Source organism: Oreochromis aureus, linkage group 3 (assembly GCF_013358895.1).
Source record: "Oreochromis aureus strain Israel breed Guangdong linkage group 3, ZZ_aureus, whole genome shotgun sequence".
Lineage (NCBI taxonomy): Eukaryota > Metazoa > Chordata > Actinopteri > Cichliformes > Cichlidae > Oreochromis > Oreochromis aureus.
The window spans coordinates 45,565,073-45,584,545 of record NC_052944.1 but is presented as its reverse complement, the minus strand read 5'-3'; the positions used below and the strand labels follow the sequence as shown (position 1 = coordinate 45,584,545).

The following is a 19,473-nucleotide window of genomic DNA, read 5'->3' as shown; positions in this document are numbered from 1 at the left end:
CTGGGCTGGGTTTGTGTACTGTTAATATTACGACAATGTCAATACATTTAACAACTTATGTCCTTTGGTACCTCAAAAATCCCAGTTTTGAGAATCTGGAAGGCCACAGTGAAGGACAGTATGGAGCCTTTCTTACACTGGCCCAGGTTGTTGAGTGGAGACTGGCACACAACCGCTCCCACACTGGGATCCTGACTTCCTCCTAGATGGATGCACGGACAGTGAGGAGCAGGTAACAAACATAAGCAGGGGGAAGAATGAGAATTTAGACTGGATTAGGTATCCGATATAGGATTGGAGCAGAGAATATTTATCCAATTCAAGAATTCAAGGCTACGTTCACACTGCAGGTCTTAATGCTTAAATCTGATTTTTTTTATCAAATCCGATTTTTTTGTCTGCTTTTTCACACTACAAATAAAATGTGACAGCAAACGCGCTCCTGTGTGAACCCCCAATGCGGCTCGCATGCGCAAAAGAAGACGTCACACACAACGTGCTCTGTTTACGGAAGTAAAAATGGCGGCTACAGAGCTAGTAGGTGTTGTTGCAGCAGTCTATCAGTTTCTCTCCATATGCTAATCAAGTCCAAAACCTCAGTTTCTGTCCATTGACTCCGTCTCCAGTTTCAGCCGCCATGCTCTCTCGTTTGTCTTCTCCGACGCTGATAGTTGGCGTCTGTCTCATGTCAGGGACGTAAAAGATGGATTTAAAATGACATGACCGTTCAAACAGCAGTCACTTTCTAAAACATCAGATATGTATCGGATTCAGGACCACATACGAAAGTGACCCAGGTCGGATTTGAAAATATCAGATTTGTGCCGTTCACACTGTCATACCATGATGGGATATGAGTCACATAGGGTCAGAAAAGTCAGATTTGATGTGAACGTAGCCTATGTATGAAGCATTTGAATAGAAGAGCAGCAGTTCAGTGATTCTGACCATTAAAAACAGGAACCATGCCACAGAAATATTGGTATTTCAAATCCTTGTGTTCCTGCAGTCCACTTGTACAACTAGTCTGGATTGATCACCAAGCTCTTACACTAAGAGCTTGGTACCTGCAGTACACCTAGGCGATGTGTTTAATTTGTCTCAAAAGTTGGATGTTGGAACTGGAATGTGTGATGTCCCGTGAGCTGTGCGCGTTCCAGGAACTTGGGAAATCAAGAAAAAACAGGATTTGCTTTGGTTCTTAGCAAGGTGCAGCCATTTCTGCTTCAGTAGCAATAGAGCACAATGCTCAGGTGGAGGGAGGGGGTGCCCTCTGCAGCACATTCATACATAGAACCTAGCCCGTGTTCTGCATATGGCTTATTTAGCCAGACACAAATACACAGTGGCAACATTACACATTTACAGTTTTGCTACCATTTACATGCATTGCTCCAACTTTGAAAATGGGGGTTGGATTGGCTAAAGAAGAAGGGGAAACTTTCATGTAATGTGTTTTTATTTCTGGATTTTTGGTTGATATTCTGTCTCTCCATTAAAATGAAAGACTCGATTCTTTGTAAGTGAGCAAACTTCCAGATTCAGGAGAGGGAGCAAATAATTATTTCCCACACACTAGGAACTGTCTGTAGGATTTGATACTCACCCTCTGAATTCCAGATCAGACGAGCAGCAAGGAAATCTTGCAAATTGTTGAGCAGTGTGTATTTCACCCAGAAGTGTTGTTGAGGCCTGACGGTCCTTGGGCAGGACGCCATCATCACCAACTCTGGACGATTTAAGTGAACACTGGGTATCGAGTAACAAGTAGAGATGCATCTGGAGAGAGCATGATAAGTATTATATTTCTATTATTAGAACATATAGCAGGGATTCTTCTTATAGGAGAAAACAAATAGCACAACAAGACTACAATTTCAATTCTATACAATTCTGAACAGAAAAAAGTCATTTAATACAATGTGCTTATCCCTGTCAGGGTCACGGGGGGCAGGAGCCTAGCTGGGCTACCACAGGGCGAGAGACAGGGTGCACCCCGGACAGGTCGACCAGTCTGTTGCAAGGCTAACACATAGAGACAGACAACCATTCCCACTCACAGTCGTACTTATGGGCAATTTAGAATTATGAGTTAACTTAATCCCACTAAACTTTGATCGTTGGACTGTGGGAGGAAGAGAACCCACGCAAACTCCACACAGAAAGGCCCCAGGCGCTGGAACTGAACTCAGGATCTTCTTGCAGTGCTAATCGCAGTGTTACTCCTGCTAGCGTTTGTTGAGCAATTGCTGTCCTTCTACAGCAATGCATAGAGGTCAAAGGTCTAATGTAGTGCAGCCGCATAGATGATCCATAGTTGCTACAGTCTGCGCTAAGGGTGCAAACACGCACTCAGTTGTTATTTAAAATAGATGTTAAACTACAAATTCTTTAAGTCATATAAATATCATCTCTTAAATTGTTTAAAAAATGTTTTTATTTTGCCACAGTTGGTGAAATTAATCAATTTATTTTTATACTAATTTTCTCTAAATCCTGTTATATGTTTGTGTTCAGTCAAATAACATAATAGAGCGCTGTAGATCCAAAAATATAGGATTATAGATCTATCTCTCTCTATATATTAAAGGTTATTTGTATTTAGAAGCCTGCAGCATTTTGATGATCCTTTGGTGCCCTCTAGTGACTCATGTGAAATAGTGATCAACTGGGAATTTAATGTTATTTCTGTTAAATAAACTCGTATGATCTTTATTTGTAGACCACACTAAGCAAAGAGATAAATAAAAACTCAAAGGGAACTTGAAGCCTGTTTGCCATCCTTTACTGGATGCAAGCAGCGGCTGTAATTACTTTAAAATGCACGGCAGTCGTTTCATATAGACAGTACATGCAGACAGTACTGCTCCAGGATTGTTATGTACTGCTACTGCTACAGAAATACCTCAACAAGAAGACAAATAGTTACCTCATGGCAGGATGTACTGGACTGTGCCACTGTAGGACAGCCAACAATGGGACTTCCAAACCCTATGAAAAGACAACAACATTATTTAATAATTAAAACCTCCTCTTCGACCCCTCTACCTCTTACATTGGACTCTCCAGGAGGCTGAAAGCCCCATAGAGGGCAGAGAAGTGACAAGGTGATGAGAGGCATTATGAGCTATGGTCTTTCCATGTGATTTCCATGCATCCTCATTACATTTTCACTTTTTACAGGTGGGATAAGGTCCTATGCTAGCTATCCTAGGTCCATGCTAACCAAGCCTACCTCGGATATGGGCAAGAGAAAAGTGAAACCATACCATCGCCAGGGTTAACAAGGTCCCTGTCAGGTGTTGAGGAGCCAGGATACTGATGAAAAGTGTACTGAAACAAGAAGGCTCAAATCTGCAAGAGATGAGAACGGGACACTGTTGGAGTGCTAATATGCAAGTAACCCCAGGAGAAGAGGTTACATGAACAGGATGTGGGACCTCTGATATCTCCAGCATCCAGATTGTCAGCAAAACAACTACTAACTCAGTGTTCTAACATTTGGAGGAAGGAACTGCTCTCACAGCTAGAGACTGACGAGGTACAACACACAGGCTACGGCAAGGGGGAGCCAGGAAGACAAGTTGGGGGAGATATCATCATCACCCCGAGCTTGGGTACCAAGCCCAGGTACGATGGAAGAAGGAGCGTTGAGTGTGAGAGAAACTGACCTGAAAGGTAGGATCATGGTGAAGCTTTAAATTTGGACCCTCCGTATTCAGTTACCAAGATTACGTGAAGTACTCTCTGAAGGTCTGCTAGATGATGTGAATGCAGCACTACAGACAGTTCCTACTGTAACCATCACAGAGACTAATCTATACCCTTCAGTACCCTGGAGAAGGAGACTAGAGGACAAGATCAAGGTAGCGTGGAGGGAAGTTATCAGTATTGAAGTAGAAAGAAATACAGCAAGCATGAGAACCGGCCCCATGCAACTACAGGCCAATAACCTGCCTCAGTACCACATGGAAGCTCCTGTCAGGCATCATATCGGAGGCTGAACAGGCATATGGTTCAATACATGAGCGGCGCACAGAAAGGAATCAGCAGGAATACTAGAGGAGAGAATCCCCAGCTACTGGCAGACAGAGCAGGCGCCTGAGACTGCAAGAGTTTGAATAATACAGGCTAAGGGAAGCATGTATAAAGTAAACAGAAAAGGCACAGTACCTTTAATTCCTATGGCATGTTCTAACCTCTGTAATAGAAACTGTGGTGACCAGTAATGAATGCAGCACTGCGACGTGGCAGATTTCTTTTCTGATGTATTAATCATACATTTTTATCATATCACATTAGTAATAGTAATATCATTTTCTCCCTTTAGCATAGCAAGAGCACTCCTGTCACTTAGTTGTAAGCATGTGCACTACAAATGGGCCTTATGCTCTACACACACACACTTGACGCAGTGAGGCCAGTGTTAGTTCATGGGAGACGTTAAACAGATAGTGAGACTCCTGTTTATCAGGGACGTAAATCCTTAGGTGATGGCCAAGCAGAAAACAAAGTCATAATTCTGTCTGTGAGGGAGAATTATGACTCTGCCATCCCACTTACCCATGTCATGTTTGGTGACAGGGTGTGTACCACACTCAACATGGACCAGAGGAAGCAAAGGAAAGAGTTGTCTCAGGAGATTAGAAAGAAAATCATAGACAAGCATGTTAAAGATAAAGGCTAGAAGACCATCTCCAAGCAGCTAGATGTTCCTGTGACTACAGCTGCACATATTATTCAGAATTTTAAGATCCATGGGACTGTAGCCAACCTCCCTGGATGTGGCCGTAGGAGGAAAATTGATGACAGATCAAAGAGACGGAAAATCCAAATGGTAACAAAAGAGCCCAGAAAGACTTCTAAAGAGATCCGAGGTGAACTTCATGCTCAGTGAACATCAGTGTCAGATCGCACCATCCGTCGCTGTTTGAACCAAAGTGGCTACATGGGAGACGACCAAGGAGGACACCATTGCTGAAAACAAATCATAAAAAGCCGGACTGGAATTTGCCAAACTACATGTTGACAAGCCACAAAGCTTCTGGGAGAATGTCCTGTGGACAGATGAGACAAGAATTTTACTTTTTGCCAAGACACATCAGCTCTATGTTCACTGACAGAAAAATGAAGCATATTATCTAGAAAAGAAACATGGAGGAGGCTCGGTTATGTTCTGGGGCTGCTTTGCTGCATCTGGCACAGGGTGTCTTGAATCTGTGCAGGGTACATTGAAATCTCAAGATTGTCAAAGGATTCTGGAGAGAAAAGTGCTGGCCAGCATCAGAAAGCTTGGTCTCAGTCGCAGGTCATGGGTCTTGCAACAGGACAATGAGCCAAAAACACACAGAAACACCCAAGAATGGCTAAGAGGAAAACACTGGACTATTCTAAAGTGGCCTTCTATGAGCCCTGACCTCAATCCTATTGAGCATCTTTGAATGAAACATGCCGTCTGGAAAAGGCGCCCTTCAAACTGGAAACAACTGGAGCAGTTTGATCAGGAGAAGTGGACCAAAATACCTACTGAGAGGTGCAGAAGTCTCATTGACACTTACAGGAATCGCTTGATTGCAGTGATTGCCTCAAAAGGTTGTGCAACAAAATATTAAGTTGTGGGTACCATCATTTTTGTCCAGGTCTGTGTCATGCATTTATTATTTTTAAATAATTCTGTTCAAGCATGGTTAAAAAGCAATGTGTGACTTTCAGTGGTTAACATTCATAGAATTTGTATTTACTTATGCTTTTGTCAGATTACAGTTATTTCTGTGACCATTGTGAGGTTTTCGTTCATTGACTGAAGGGTACCAAGAATTTTGTCCACGTCTGTAAATGATATATAAATTAGGCACAATCACTTCCTTTATTTCTACTGTGTCTGGACTCAGTGGAGACCTTCAAAAAGCAGCTAAAGACATGTTTATTAGCTTTTAATTGGAACGGGCTTTTTATGATGTATTTATGACTGTATTGTGTTTTTACCTTGTAAAGCACTTTGTGTCTGTGAAAGGTAATATAGAAATAAACTTTACTTACTTACTATTTATTGTAATCATTTGGCAGCTTTAACTTTGCACTAAACTTGTTTTCACAAAATCGCACTGGTTTTAAAAAAGTAAGGACACACTCTCCATTGTGCCTTCTCACCTTGCTGGATTGCTGTTCTTCTTTCTCTTGTAGCTGCAGCTGAAAAATGAAGGTCTGCTCCTCCAGGGCACTGAGCATACAAGGTAGATGTGATGATTTGTTGTCTATCCGACAGAATGAAGCCATGGTGATCTCCGCTGACTGGTGGCTTTAATAGAAAGTGTAAACCGTTATGCTCATTAGGAGGCTAAAGAACACAGAAAACAACTTGCCAACTAGAAAAATTTGCATTTCCTGCGAAAATGCAGTGTGGATGCTGTAAAGCTGAAGCTGTCAGCTGAAACTAGCTGAAAAAGCTGAAAAGTTGCAGAAGTTGTAAAACCTTTGCAAAAAATTGTAATAACTTTGCAGAAGCATAAGAACTTAGCAGAACTGCAATAACGTAAAGAAAACATAATACTTGGCAGAAATACAATAACATAGCAGAACTTAGCAGCAGAAATTAGAATAAATATTGTAACTTACCAGAAACAAGATAACTTTTCAGAAATACAGGATTTTAGCAAACATGGTACAAGATTACATAGATACTTTATTTAAACAAAAATACCTAAACATTGCACAAATACTGTGATTTAGGACAAATAGTACAACATAGCAGAAATGCTGTAATTCAGCAAATATATTATGCTATGGCACAAATAGAAAGAATATGCTCAAATACTATGATTTTGCTCAAATAATATGATTAAGCAATAATACTAAGATTTAGCAGAAATACTGTATTTAGCACAAATACCGAAAAGTAGCAGAAATACTGTAATTTAGCATAATAGTAATAACTTGCACAATTACAAATATGGACATGGTAAATGGCCTGTATTTATTAGAGATGGCACGATACCACTTTTTTATGTCCGATACCGATACCGATATCATAAATTTGGATATCTGCCGATACCGATATGAATCCGATATTGTGTTTTTTAATCAATAAAAAATCTTTTTTTTTTTTTAAATCTTGCTGCATTTTGTATAAGTTCATACTCAAGTTTAAATAAACAATAACACTAAAGCTATTCTGTTATACCTGTATGCAAAAAAATACACTGCACCCAAAATATTTCATAGTTCAGGAACACTGATCAATCTAATAAACTTAAACCTACTCCATCCTCCCTATTCTGGTATTTTAAAGAGTACTTAGCAGAAATATTAAGCAACCTAACTAATAGGGTTACAAACTCCCAGCAAAAAAAAATAGGGAACCACCCCCCACCCTCCACCTCATGATGCTTAATCGATGTAATCAACTTTAATTTGATGCAGGGTGAAAAAAAAATGCACAGAAATCAATTATTTTTCAAGAATAATTAAATAGATTCAACATCTTTCTTCAACAGAATTGCAGACTGCACAGATGGTACCTTCCCAAAGAAAAAAGTACTATAGCTTACTAGGGTATATTAGACTTAACAGTTACTATATACAGTAATGGACTTCTATACATTTTACATCAGATTAAAACTTTGGGTGTAAGATTCAGATAATTATTTATTAAAAGCTAGGCATTTTAAATGAGAATAAGAAAGAAAAGTATGTCTTTGTGCCCCTTTTCCTGTTCATGCCCTATCGGCCCCCTGGCTACACTTTGCTAGATCCGCCCCTGCACAGTTACCAGCCGTCAGCTACGAGAAAAGGATCCTGGTGTAGAAAGTAATATTAAATAAATTCTAACAACAGCTTATCAAGCTTAAACGTGCTGCTGTTGTTCCGCCGCTGGTTTCCTCTTTCTGGTGCAAAGTGGGCCAAAAACAAAGAAGAGAGACGGACTCACGACAGAAAAGCCGATCAGCTGATCATTAAGCAGTTTCACGATTGAAGTAGCTGCAGGAGAGAGAGAGAGAGAGAGGGGCAGTCGCTCCATATATCGGTTGTTAAGCTTAACGCTGGAATGCTTTACAAACATTCAGAGATGAACTTACACACTTGCTTTACTTCTCTCTGGGATAACTTCCTCGAGATGAAATGCTGGTTTGGTAGCGAGGCTACAAGACACACAGCCTCTCTATCACGTGACACACACTGCTCCGACGTGCTACGGTTATGAGCCGAGTTACGCCGTGTCGCAAGTTTTGTGAGCTGCTTTTTTGATATTTAATGGATCGGATTACATTTTTTATTTCTCGCCGATATCCGATCCAGTAATTTAGGTCAGTATCGGACCGATACCGATACGTAATATCGGATCGGTCCATCTCTAGTATTTATATAGCGCTTTTATGGTCCCTAAGGACCCCAAAGCTCTTTACATATCCAGTCATTCACCCATTCACACACTGGTGATGGCAAGCTACGTTGTAGCCACAGCCACCCTGGGGCGCACTGACAGAGGCGAGGCTGCTGGACATTGGCGCCACCGGGCCCTCTGACCACCACCAGTAGACAACGAGTGAAGTGTCTTGCCCAAAGACACAACGACCGAGACTGTCCGAGCCGGGCCTCGAACCGGTAACCTTCCGATTACAAGGCGAACTCCCAACTTTTGAGCCACGATCGCCCCCATATATGGAAACACACATGCACAGAGACACACACAGGATCCAATTCAATCAACCAGTGTAAATATATTGATTTTAAATCACACAATAAGATACACCCATAAAAAGGCTCTCTCTCTCTCTCTCTGTCATACAGACACACACACACACACACACACACACACACACACACACACACACACGCAGCAGCAGCAGAAGCAAGTGAACAAACAGGGGCTGTACAGTGTTTCCTGTATGTTTCTAGGTGGGTCAAAAGCCTGGAGCTGCTTAATTTGAATCCACCAATCAGAAAGGCTATGTCCTTTTTCCCGCCAAAACAGGTGCATCTGTTTTACACACGCAGCACAGAGACAGGATTTGTGTAGTCTATTTTTCATAGTGAGGACTCCTCTCAAACAAATGGCTATAATTTCCTTACCAGCTGCGCCACTGGGAAAGACAGTGAGCACTTGGGAAACAGGGTGATGAGCAGTCAGAATTAGATCGCGGTGTGAGGCAAAGAGCGCCGTTTATTGGAGTTACAAAACGTCGTGTAACTCCAAAACTAGGTGGACTAGAAGCATAATTCTTGTACTGGGTGAATCAGCGGACTTTGGTGTACTTTGACTGCGATTTTCATTACTCTTTGTACATCCGTCGCTGAGATATGACGAGAGAAGAAACGGCAGACCTCAGATATGATTGGCTGGCTGGGAAGCTGGCAGAAATATATAGTAATAGTGTGATTAAGCATAAATACTACATTTAGCAGAAATACTGTATTAAGGACAAATCCTATAAAAAGCAGAAATACTATATTAAGCACAAATCCTATAAAAAGCAGAAATACTATATTAAGCAATATAAAAATCCTATAAAAATGGTATAAAAAGCAAAAATACTGTAATATGATTTGGTAGAAAAACTATAATTAATCAGAAATACTATATTTGGCAGAAATACTGTATATACTGTATATACTGTAACATGACAGAAATTCCTCCACTTAGTAGTAATACTATAACATAACACAAATGTTATGATGAGTTGAGCGGCTGGTACTCTGGTGCAGTCAGCACAATCTGGAGCTGAACACTCTTAAAACTGTAGAGATGACAGTGGACTTCAGGAGACATCCCTCAACTCTGCCCCCCCTCATCATATCAGACAGCCCTGTGTCGACTGTGGAGATCTTCAAGTTGCTGGGTACCACCATCTCCCAGGACCTGAAGTGGGAGACCAACATCAACTCCATCCTCAAAAAGACCCAGCAGAGGATGTACTTCCTGAGACAACTGGGGAAGTACAGTCTTCCACAGGAGCTGCTGATCCAGTTCTACACTGCAGTCATTGAGTCTGTCCTGTGCTCCTCCATCACAGTCTGGTATGGTGCAGCCACTAAACAGGACAGGTGCAGACTGCAGCGGACTGTACTGGGCAGCAGAAAGGATCATCGGCGCCCCCTGCCCTCCATCCAGGATCTGTACCTCTCAAGAACCGGAAACGGGCAGGGAAAATCATCACAGAACCCTCACACCCTGGACACAGACTTTTTGATCTGCTGCCCTCTGGCAGACGGTACAGAAGCCTGCAGACCAGGACCACCCGACACAGGAACAGTTTCTTTCCCTCACCATCTCCCTTCTAAACAGTTGAACTGTCACACTGCTCCCACTGCCAGACTGCAACTGCACCTTATGTACATTCTGTAGTATTCATTCCACCTCATTTCATTTCTGTATTTTATGTATATACGTTTAGATTAGTTATTTATAGTTGGTTTACACAGCTTTGTGTATGTATGTGTATGCATGTGTAATGTATATATAGATACGTGTGTGTGTGTGGGTGTGTGTGTGTGTGTGTGTGTGTGTGTGTGTGTGTGATTTACATTTTGCTGTGCTCGAGAGCCACCATCTACCGGAACCAAATTCCTTGTATTTGTATGCACATATACTTGGCCAATAAACATGATTCTGATGACTTGGCACAAAAACCATGATTTAGCAGAAATACTATGATTGAGCAGAAGTACTAAGATGTAGTAAAAGTACTTTGATTTAAGAGAAATCCAATTATGGAGGAGTAATACTTTAAAATGGGAGAAATATTGATACACACACATTCACAGAGCCTAAAGGGAAGAGTATTTGTGCCATGGAGTGTTAAGAAGAATGTGAGGTCCATATTAGAAAAGCTGGTAAAAGTTTTGAGAATTGTAATAAATGATGAATATGAATTAGTGGTCTGTGATAGTGTATTAATTTGTAGGGCAAAAACATGTTGTCCAAGGTGGAGTTGAACCCACGACCTTTGGGTTGCAGACCTGTGTCATTACCAGCTGCCCCACTGGGAAAGACAGTGAGCACTTGGGAAACAGGGTGATGAGCAGTCAGAATTAGATCGCGGTGTGAGGCAAAGAGCGCCGTTTTTTGGAGTTACAAAACGTCGTGTAACTCCAAAACTAGGTGGACTAGAAGCATAATTCTTGTACTGGGTGAATCAGCGGACTTTGGTGTACTTTGACTGCGATTTTCATTACTCTTTGTACATCCGTCGCTGAGATATGACGAGAGAAGAAACTGCAGACCTGAGATATGATTGGCTGGCTGGGAAGCTGGCAGAAATATATAGTAATAGTGTGATTAAGCATAAATACTACATTTAGCAGAAATACTGTATTAAGCACAAATCCTATAAAAAGCAGAAATACTATATTAAGCACAAATCCTATAAAAAGCAGAAATACTATATTAAGCACAAATCCTATAAAAAGCAGAAATACTATATTAAGCACAAATCCTATAAAAAGCAGAAATACTATATTAAGCAATATAAAAATCCTATAAAAATGGTATAAAAAGCAAAAATACTGTAATATGATTTGGTAGAAAAACTATAATTAATCAGAAATACTATATTTGGCAGAAATACTATATTTAGCACAAATCTTATAAAATAGCAGAAATAGTATGATTCAGCACAATAGTAATAACTTAAACAGAAAAACTGGAAAAGCAAAATGGACAGCTGAAAAATGCTGAACATGCTAAGGGTCCTTCAAATGTACTTGTTAAATGAAAAAAACTCAGCAAAAAAAAGTGTAACAGTCACACAATCACAAATATGGAAACATATGGAAACACACATGCACAGAGAGACACACACAGGACCAAATTCAGTCAACCAGTCTAAATATATTGAATTAAAATCATACAATAAGATGCTCCCATAAAAACTCTCTCTCGCCCTCCCTTTCTCTCTCTCTCTGTCTCTCTCTCACACACACACACACACACACACACACACACACACACACACACACACACACACACACACAGCAGCAGCAGCAGAAAGTGAACAGGGGCTGTTAACAGCATGTTTCTAGGTCAGTCAAACAGCTGTGACCTTCTCAATTTGAATCCACCAATCAGAGAGGCTGTGTGCTTTTTCCATAAAACTGGTGCACCAAGTGCAGGCCTTTACACATGTAGCACAGAGAGAGACAGGATTTTTGCAGTCTATTTCTCATAGTGAGGACTCCCCTCAAACAAACAGCCATAAATTTCTAACCGTAGGGGCTAAAACAGTCCTTCTTAGACCATTTTATTCAGAAGACATAGGGGAATCTTGAAATGCTGACCATTTAAAATAAAAATATGAAATATTAGAGATATATGACATAGATGATTGGTGGGCTTAGAAGCCACGAAGGTCCCAATATGCAAATTTAAATGTGCCAGGACTCAGATATGATTGGCTGGCTGGGAAGCCATGAAGGTCCCAATATGCAAATTTGAATGTGCCAGGACTCAGATATGATTGGCTGGCTGGGAAGCCATGAAGGCAACAATATGCAAATTTGAATGTGCCAGGACTCAGATATGATTGGCTGGCTGAGAAGCCATGAAGGTCCCAATATGCAAATTTGAATGTGCCAGGACTCAGATATGATTGGCTGGCTGGGAAGCCATGAAGGCAACAATATGCAAATTTGAATGTGCCAGGACTCAGATATGATTGGCTGGCTGGGAAGCCATGAATGCCCCAATATGCAAATTTAAATGTGCCAGGACTCAGATATGATTGGCTGGCTGAGAAGCCATGAAGGTCCCAATATGCAAATTTGAATGTGCCAGGACTCAGATATGATTGGCTGGCTGGGAAGCCGTCCAGGTCCTGATATGTAAATTTGAATATTAGGACTGACTCCCTGGGGACCTGGCAGAAATATATAGAAATACAATGATTACCCAGAAATACTGCATTTAGTAGAAATACTATGTTTTAGCACAAATACTATAAAATGGCAGAAATACTATAATTAAGCAGAAATATTATATTAAGTACAAATCCTATAAAATAGCAGAAATAGTATGATTTAGCACAAATGCTGTATTTAGCACAAATCTTATAAAATAGCAGAAATAGTATGATTTAGCAGAAATGCTGTATTTAGCACAAATACTGAAAAGCAGCACAAATGCTATGACTTAGCACAATAGTAATAACTTAAATAGAAAAATTGGAAAAGCAAAATGGACAGCTGCAAAAAGTCCCACAAGCACAGAGAGACACACACAGGATCAAATTCAGTCAACCAGTCTAAATATGATGAATTTAAATCATACAATAAGATGCTCCCATAAAACTCTCTCTCGCCTCTCTCTCTCTCTCTCTCTCTCTCTCTCACACACACACACACACACACACACACACACACACACACACACAGGAGAGAAAATCAAGTTTCTAGCTCAGTCAAGCAGCCTGGGAGCTGCTAAATTTGAATCCACCAATCAGAGAGGCTGTGTACTTTTTCCGCCAAAACAGGTGCAGCCGTTTTTACACACACAGAGCACAGAGACAGGATTTCTGCAGTGAATTTCTCATAGTGAGGATTCCTCTCAAACAAATGGCCATAATTTCCTAACCGTAGGGGCTAGAACGGTCATTCTTACACCGTTTTGTTCAGAAGAGATGGGGAATCTTAAAGTGTTGACACTTTATCATTAAAATATGAATTATTAAAGATATTTGACTTCTAATGCACCATAACTGAGTAGAGCAAAGCAAAACTGCCTTGACTTGCCCTCAAACAACGCTTTCTAACTCTAAATCTATTTGGAGTATCAATATCATTCTTTCACCGTAAGAGACAGCAGGCTTTGGTGAACAATCATGGAAATTTTCAGGTCTCTGTGGAAATCCATTAAAAAGATATGACGAGAGGAAAAAGTGGTTCATTTCAGAGTTTGAAATCTGAAGAAATCTGAGCGAAGGACTAATTTCCTACCCTCAAACAAGTCTAACTCATTTCAGAACGGTAATAGGTGAAAAAAATTCTTGAATTGTGAGCGTCAGGAGTGTCTGAAGATATACGGGACAAGCCTCATGTTTTAACTGCTTCGTTAAGGAGATATGACGATTCGAAAATGCCTCTCATTACAGAAATCACGCGGTGATTTTGAACAAACTCTCCATTGACTTTCTATGGGGATTTTTGAGACTTTGTGTTGGTCTGAGGAGATTTGCCAAAATTCTATAAATCCCACAACAATGATAGTGACATTTTCTGAAAGCCAGCAAAAATACCTACGTTTTGATGTATAATTTGTGTGGGTTGAGTGAAAATTGAGCGAGTAGCGAGAAGTTGTTCGGACATGAAGAGAAAATTGCCAAAGGTACAGTGGCTCACTTAGAACCAACTGCATAGCAACCATAACAACGCATGTATTTTGTGAAAAATCACAATTTTGCAACTCAAAACTTAAAGAGGGATAAGATGAAAATGGTAACAGATATGAAAAAGCTGAATCATTAATGCATAGCCCAATAATTTGTGAACATTTTAAAGTTTGAATGGTTGTTCTAGGCGAAAGTATGAGAAAGTAGTTAAGTTTCAAAAACAAGCAAGTTTTAGCAGAATTGTGGAAGTTTTCCATTCATTTCAATGGGACAAATTAAAGGAAAAAAACTTAATATTTTAAGAAGTATAACAGCAGAAAATACCAAAAATCATTGCCGGAAAGAGCAAAAATAGCAGAATAGTTTAAAATTTGAACGGTGAAAATAGCACAAAAATTGTGGAAGTAGTTCTACGGTAAAAAAACGCACGGAAGCAACTTGAAGAATAATAATAACTAGAAAATTTGCATTTCCTGCGAAAATGCAGTGTGGATGCTGGAACGCTGAAGCTGTCAGCTGAAACTAGCTGAAAAAGCTGAAAAGTTGCAGAAATTGTAAAAACTTTGCAGAAGCAAAGGAACGTTGCTAAAATGTAGTAACCTAGCAGAACTGCAATATCTTAGAGGAAACATAATACTTGGCAGAAATACAATAGCATAGCAGAACTTAGCAGAAATATTGTAACTTACCAGAAACACGATAACTTCCCAAAAATACAAGAATTTCGGAGAAATAGTATAAGATAACAGAAAGAATATATTTAGCCAAACATTTTTAAACATTACAGAAATACTACTCTATAGCAGAAATGATATATTTAGAAAGAAAATATAATATAGTAGAAATACTATGATTTAGCAGAAATCCTACAATATAGCTCAATAACAATGATTTAGAACAGATACTATGATTGAGCAGAATAGTAATAACTTAAGTGAAAATATTGGAAAGGTAAAATGACAAGCTGAATAAAAGGAACATGGTTAAGTTTGCTCAAAACTAATTTTTGTTCACCTGTGAAAAAATAAAATAAAAATACATTTAGAAATACAAATAAGAACAGCCAACAGATACACAAAAATTAAATATGGATACACAAATCAACAAATACACACAAAATCAAATATGGATACACAAATATACAGAGAGAGACACACACACAGGGTCTATGCCAGTCAACCAGTCTGAATATATTATATTTTTATCCAACAATGAGATGCTGCCCTAAAAGGGCTTTGTGTGTGTTTTTCTCTCTCTCTCTCTCTCTCACACACACACACACACACACACACACACACACACACTCAAACACTCACACCCACACTCAGGCTCACACACACACGCCACACACACACACATAGCATCAGCAAGTGAACAGGGGCTGTTAACAGCATGTTTCTAGGTCAGTCAAACAGCTGTGAGATTCTCAATTTGAATCCACCAATCAGAGGGGCTGTGTGCTTTTTCCTGCCAAAACTGGTGCACCAAGTGCAGGCTTTTACAGCACAGAGAGAGACAGGATTTTTGCAGTCTATTTCTCATAGTGAGGACTCCCCTCAAACAAACAGCCATAAATTCCTAACCGTAGGGGCTAAAACGGTCATTCTTAGACCGTTGTGTTCAGAAGACATGGGAGAATCTTGAAATGTTGACCATTTAAAATAAAAATATGAAATATCATACATATATGACATAGATGATTGGTTGTCTTAGAAGCCATGATTGCCCCAATATGCAAATTTGAATGTGCAAGCCCTCGGATATGATTGGTTGTCTTAGAAGCCATATAAAAAGCAGTAAAACTGTACTATGATTTGGTAGAAAATATTGATACACACACACAGATACACAGAGCCTAAAGGGAACAGTATTTGTGCCATGGAGTGTTAAGAAGAATCTGAGGTCCATATTAGAAAAGCTGCTAAAATCATAAAACTTTGCAGAATTGTAATAAATGATGAATATGAATTACTTGTCTGTGATAGTGTATTAATTTCTAGGGAAAAAAAAAAAATATTGACCAAGGTGGAATTGAACCCGTGATCTTTAGACTGCCGACCGGCGTCATTACCAACTGTGCCACCGGGAAACAGAGCAGCGGTTTGGAAAACGGGGAGATGAACTGTCAGATTTAGATCGCGGTGAGAGGCGTAAAACGCCGATTTTTGGAGTTACAAAACGTCATGTAACTCCAAAACTAGGTGGGATAGAAGCACAAGTCTTGTACTGGGTGAATCAGCAGACTTTGCTGAACTTTCACTGCGATTTTCATTGCTCCTTTTACCTCCGTCACGGAGATATGATGAGAGAAGAAACGACTTCATTTTCAGAGTTTGAAAAGTGAGAGGAGGACAGATTTCCACCCCTCAAACAAACGTAATTTATGGCTTAACAGTAAGATGACTGTAAAACTGCTCTATGATTTACATGAAATACTTTGATTTAGAAGAAATTCTATAATCTAGCAAAAAGCACTACAGCATAGCAGAAGTTATATCACTGAGCAGATTTACTAGGATTTAGCACAAACACTATGATTTGGCTCAAAAATCTTTATTTTGCAGTTATATTATGATTTGGCAGAAATACTATGAGCAGTAATAATATAACAGTACATAATACTGTTATTTTGTGGAAATACAATGCTTTATCACAAATACCATGATATGGCAAAAATACTATGATTCAGCAGAAATACTATGATTGAGCAGAAGTACTAAGATATAGTAAAAGTACTTTGATTTAACAGAAATGCAATTATGGAGGAGTAATACTTTAAAATGGGAAAAATATTGATACACACACAGATACACAGAGCCTAAAGGGAACAGTATTTGTGCCATGGAGTGTTAAGAAGAATCTGAGGTCCATATTAGAAAAGCTGCTAAAATCATAAAAGTTTGCAGAATTGTAATAAATGATGAATATGAATTACTTGTCTGTGATAGTGTATTAATTTCTAGGGAAAAAAAAAATGTTGACCAAGGTGGAATTGAACCCGTGATCTTCAGGCTGCCAACCGGCGTCATTAGCAACTGTGCCACTGGGAAACAGAGCAGCGATTTGGAAAACGGGGAGATGAACTGTCAGATTTAGATCGCGGTGAGAGGCGTAAAACGCCGATTTTTGGAGTTACAAAACGTCATGTAACTCCAAAACTAGGTGGGATAGAAGCACAAGTCTTGTACTGGGTGAATCAGCAGACTTTGCTGAACTTTCACTGCGATTTTCATTGCTCCTTTTACCTCCGTCGCGGAGATATGATGAGAGAAGAAACGGCTTCATTTTCAGAGTTTGAAAAGTGAGAGGAGGACAGATTTCCACCCCTCAAACAAATGTAATTTATGGCTTAACAGTAAGATGACTGTAAAAACTGCTCTATGATTTACATGAAATACTTTGATTTAGAAGAAATTCTATAATCTAGCAAAAAGCACTACAGCATAGCAGAAGTTATATCACTGAGCAGATTTACTAGGATTTAGCACAAACACTATGATTTGGCTCAAAAATCTTTATTTTGCAGTTATATTATGATTTGGCAGAAATACTATGAGCAGTAATAATATAACAGTACATAATACTGTTATTTTGTGGAAATACAATGCTTTATCACAAATACCATGATATGGCAAAATACTATGATTCAGCAGAAATACTATGATTGAGCAGAAGTACTAAGATGTAGTAGAAGTACTTTGATTTAGCACAAATACTATTATGGAGGAGTAATACTTTAACATGGGAGAAATATTGATACACACACACACACACAGAGAGCAAAGTGTGCAGAGGCTGTTGAGAGTCTGGGCTTGGCATATCTAGGTCAGCTAAATTGGCTGCACCTGCTGTAATCAGCACTTACACAGACAGACACAGAGAGAGCTATGGGTTTTCTTCAGTGTATTTCTCACATTCAGGACTCCCCTCAAACAAATGGCCATAATTTCCTAACCGTAGGGGCTAGAATGCTCATTCTAACACCGTTTTGTGCAGAAGAGATGGGGGAATCTGCAGGTCTTCATAATTCAGCGATAAAATATAAATTATTGAAGATATTTGACTTGTAATACACTGTAACTGAGTAGAGGCGAAGCAAAACTGCCTTGACTTGCCCTCAAACAATGCTTTCTAACTCTAAATCTATTTGGAGTATCGATATCATTCTTTCACTGTAAGAGACAGCAGGCTTTGGCGAACAATCATGGAAATTTTCAGGTCTCTGTGGAAATCCATCAAAAGATATGACGAGAGAAAAAGTGCCTCATTTCCAGAGTTTGAAATCTGAAGACATCTGAGCGAGGGACGAATTTCCTACCCTCAAACAAACCCAATTCATGGCCAAATGGTAATAGGTGAGAAAGAAATTCTTGAATTGTGAGTGTCAGGAGTGTCTGAAGATATACCGGGACAAGCCTCATGTCTTAACTTCGCTTCGTTAAGGAGATATGACGATTCGAATATGCCTCTCATTACAGAAATCAAGCGGTGATTTTGAACAAACTCTCCATTGACTTTCTATGGAGAGTTTTCAGACTTTGTGTTGGTCTGAGGAGATTTGCCAAAATTCTATAAATCTCACAACCATGATAGTGACATTTTCTGAAAGCCAGCAAAAATACCTACGTTTTGATGTATAATTTGTGGAAGTTGAGTGAAAATTGAGCAAGTAGCAAGAAGTTGTTCGGACATGAAGAGAAGATCACGAAACCTACAGTGGCACACTGAAAGCCAAGTGCATAGCAACCATAACAACGCATGTATTTTGTGAAAATCACAATTTTGCAACTCAAAACTTTAAGAGGGATAAAAATAAAATGGTAAAAGATTTGAAAAAGCTGATTTATTCCTGAATAGCCCAATAATTTGAGAACATTTTAAAGTTTGAATGGTTGTTCTACGTGAAAATATGACAAAGTAGTTAAGTTTCAAAAACAAGCAAGTTTTAGCAGAATTGCGGAAGTTTCCCATTCGTTTCAATGGGACAAATTAAAGGAAAAAAGCTTAATATTTTAAAAAGTATAACAGTATAAAATACCAAAAGATATAGCCATCATTAGCAGAAATAGCAGAATAGTTTAAAATTTGAACGGTGAAAATCGGCTGAAAATTGTGGAAGTAGATCCACGGCGAAAAGTGTACGGAAGTCCTAAGA

General features: G+C 39.4%; 2 protein-coding genes across 2 annotated transcripts in view; both read right to left on the bottom strand.

Moving 5' to 3' along the window:
- The window catches only part of LOC120439390 (zinc finger protein 771-like), an 844,755-nt gene that overhangs the window by 223,203 nt on the left and 602,079 nt on the right, over positions 1-19,473 (bottom strand). The gene's annotated exons all lie outside the window — the stretch shown is intronic.
- LOC120433800 (microtubule-associated protein 11-like) overlaps positions 1-19,473 on the bottom strand; it is a 187,138-nt gene that overhangs the window by 1,660 nt on the left and 166,005 nt on the right. The window contains exons 2-5 of the mRNA XM_039600696.1: positions 6,151-6,298; positions 2,930-2,991; positions 1,607-1,779; positions 72-202 (exon numbers count right to left, since the gene is read on the bottom strand). Of these exons, the coding sequence (XP_039456630.1) occupies positions 72-202; positions 1,607-1,779; positions 2,930-2,991; positions 6,151-6,298 (514 nt within the window). The remainder of the gene's footprint in view (positions 1-71; positions 203-1,606; positions 1,780-2,929; positions 2,992-6,150; positions 6,299-19,473) is intronic.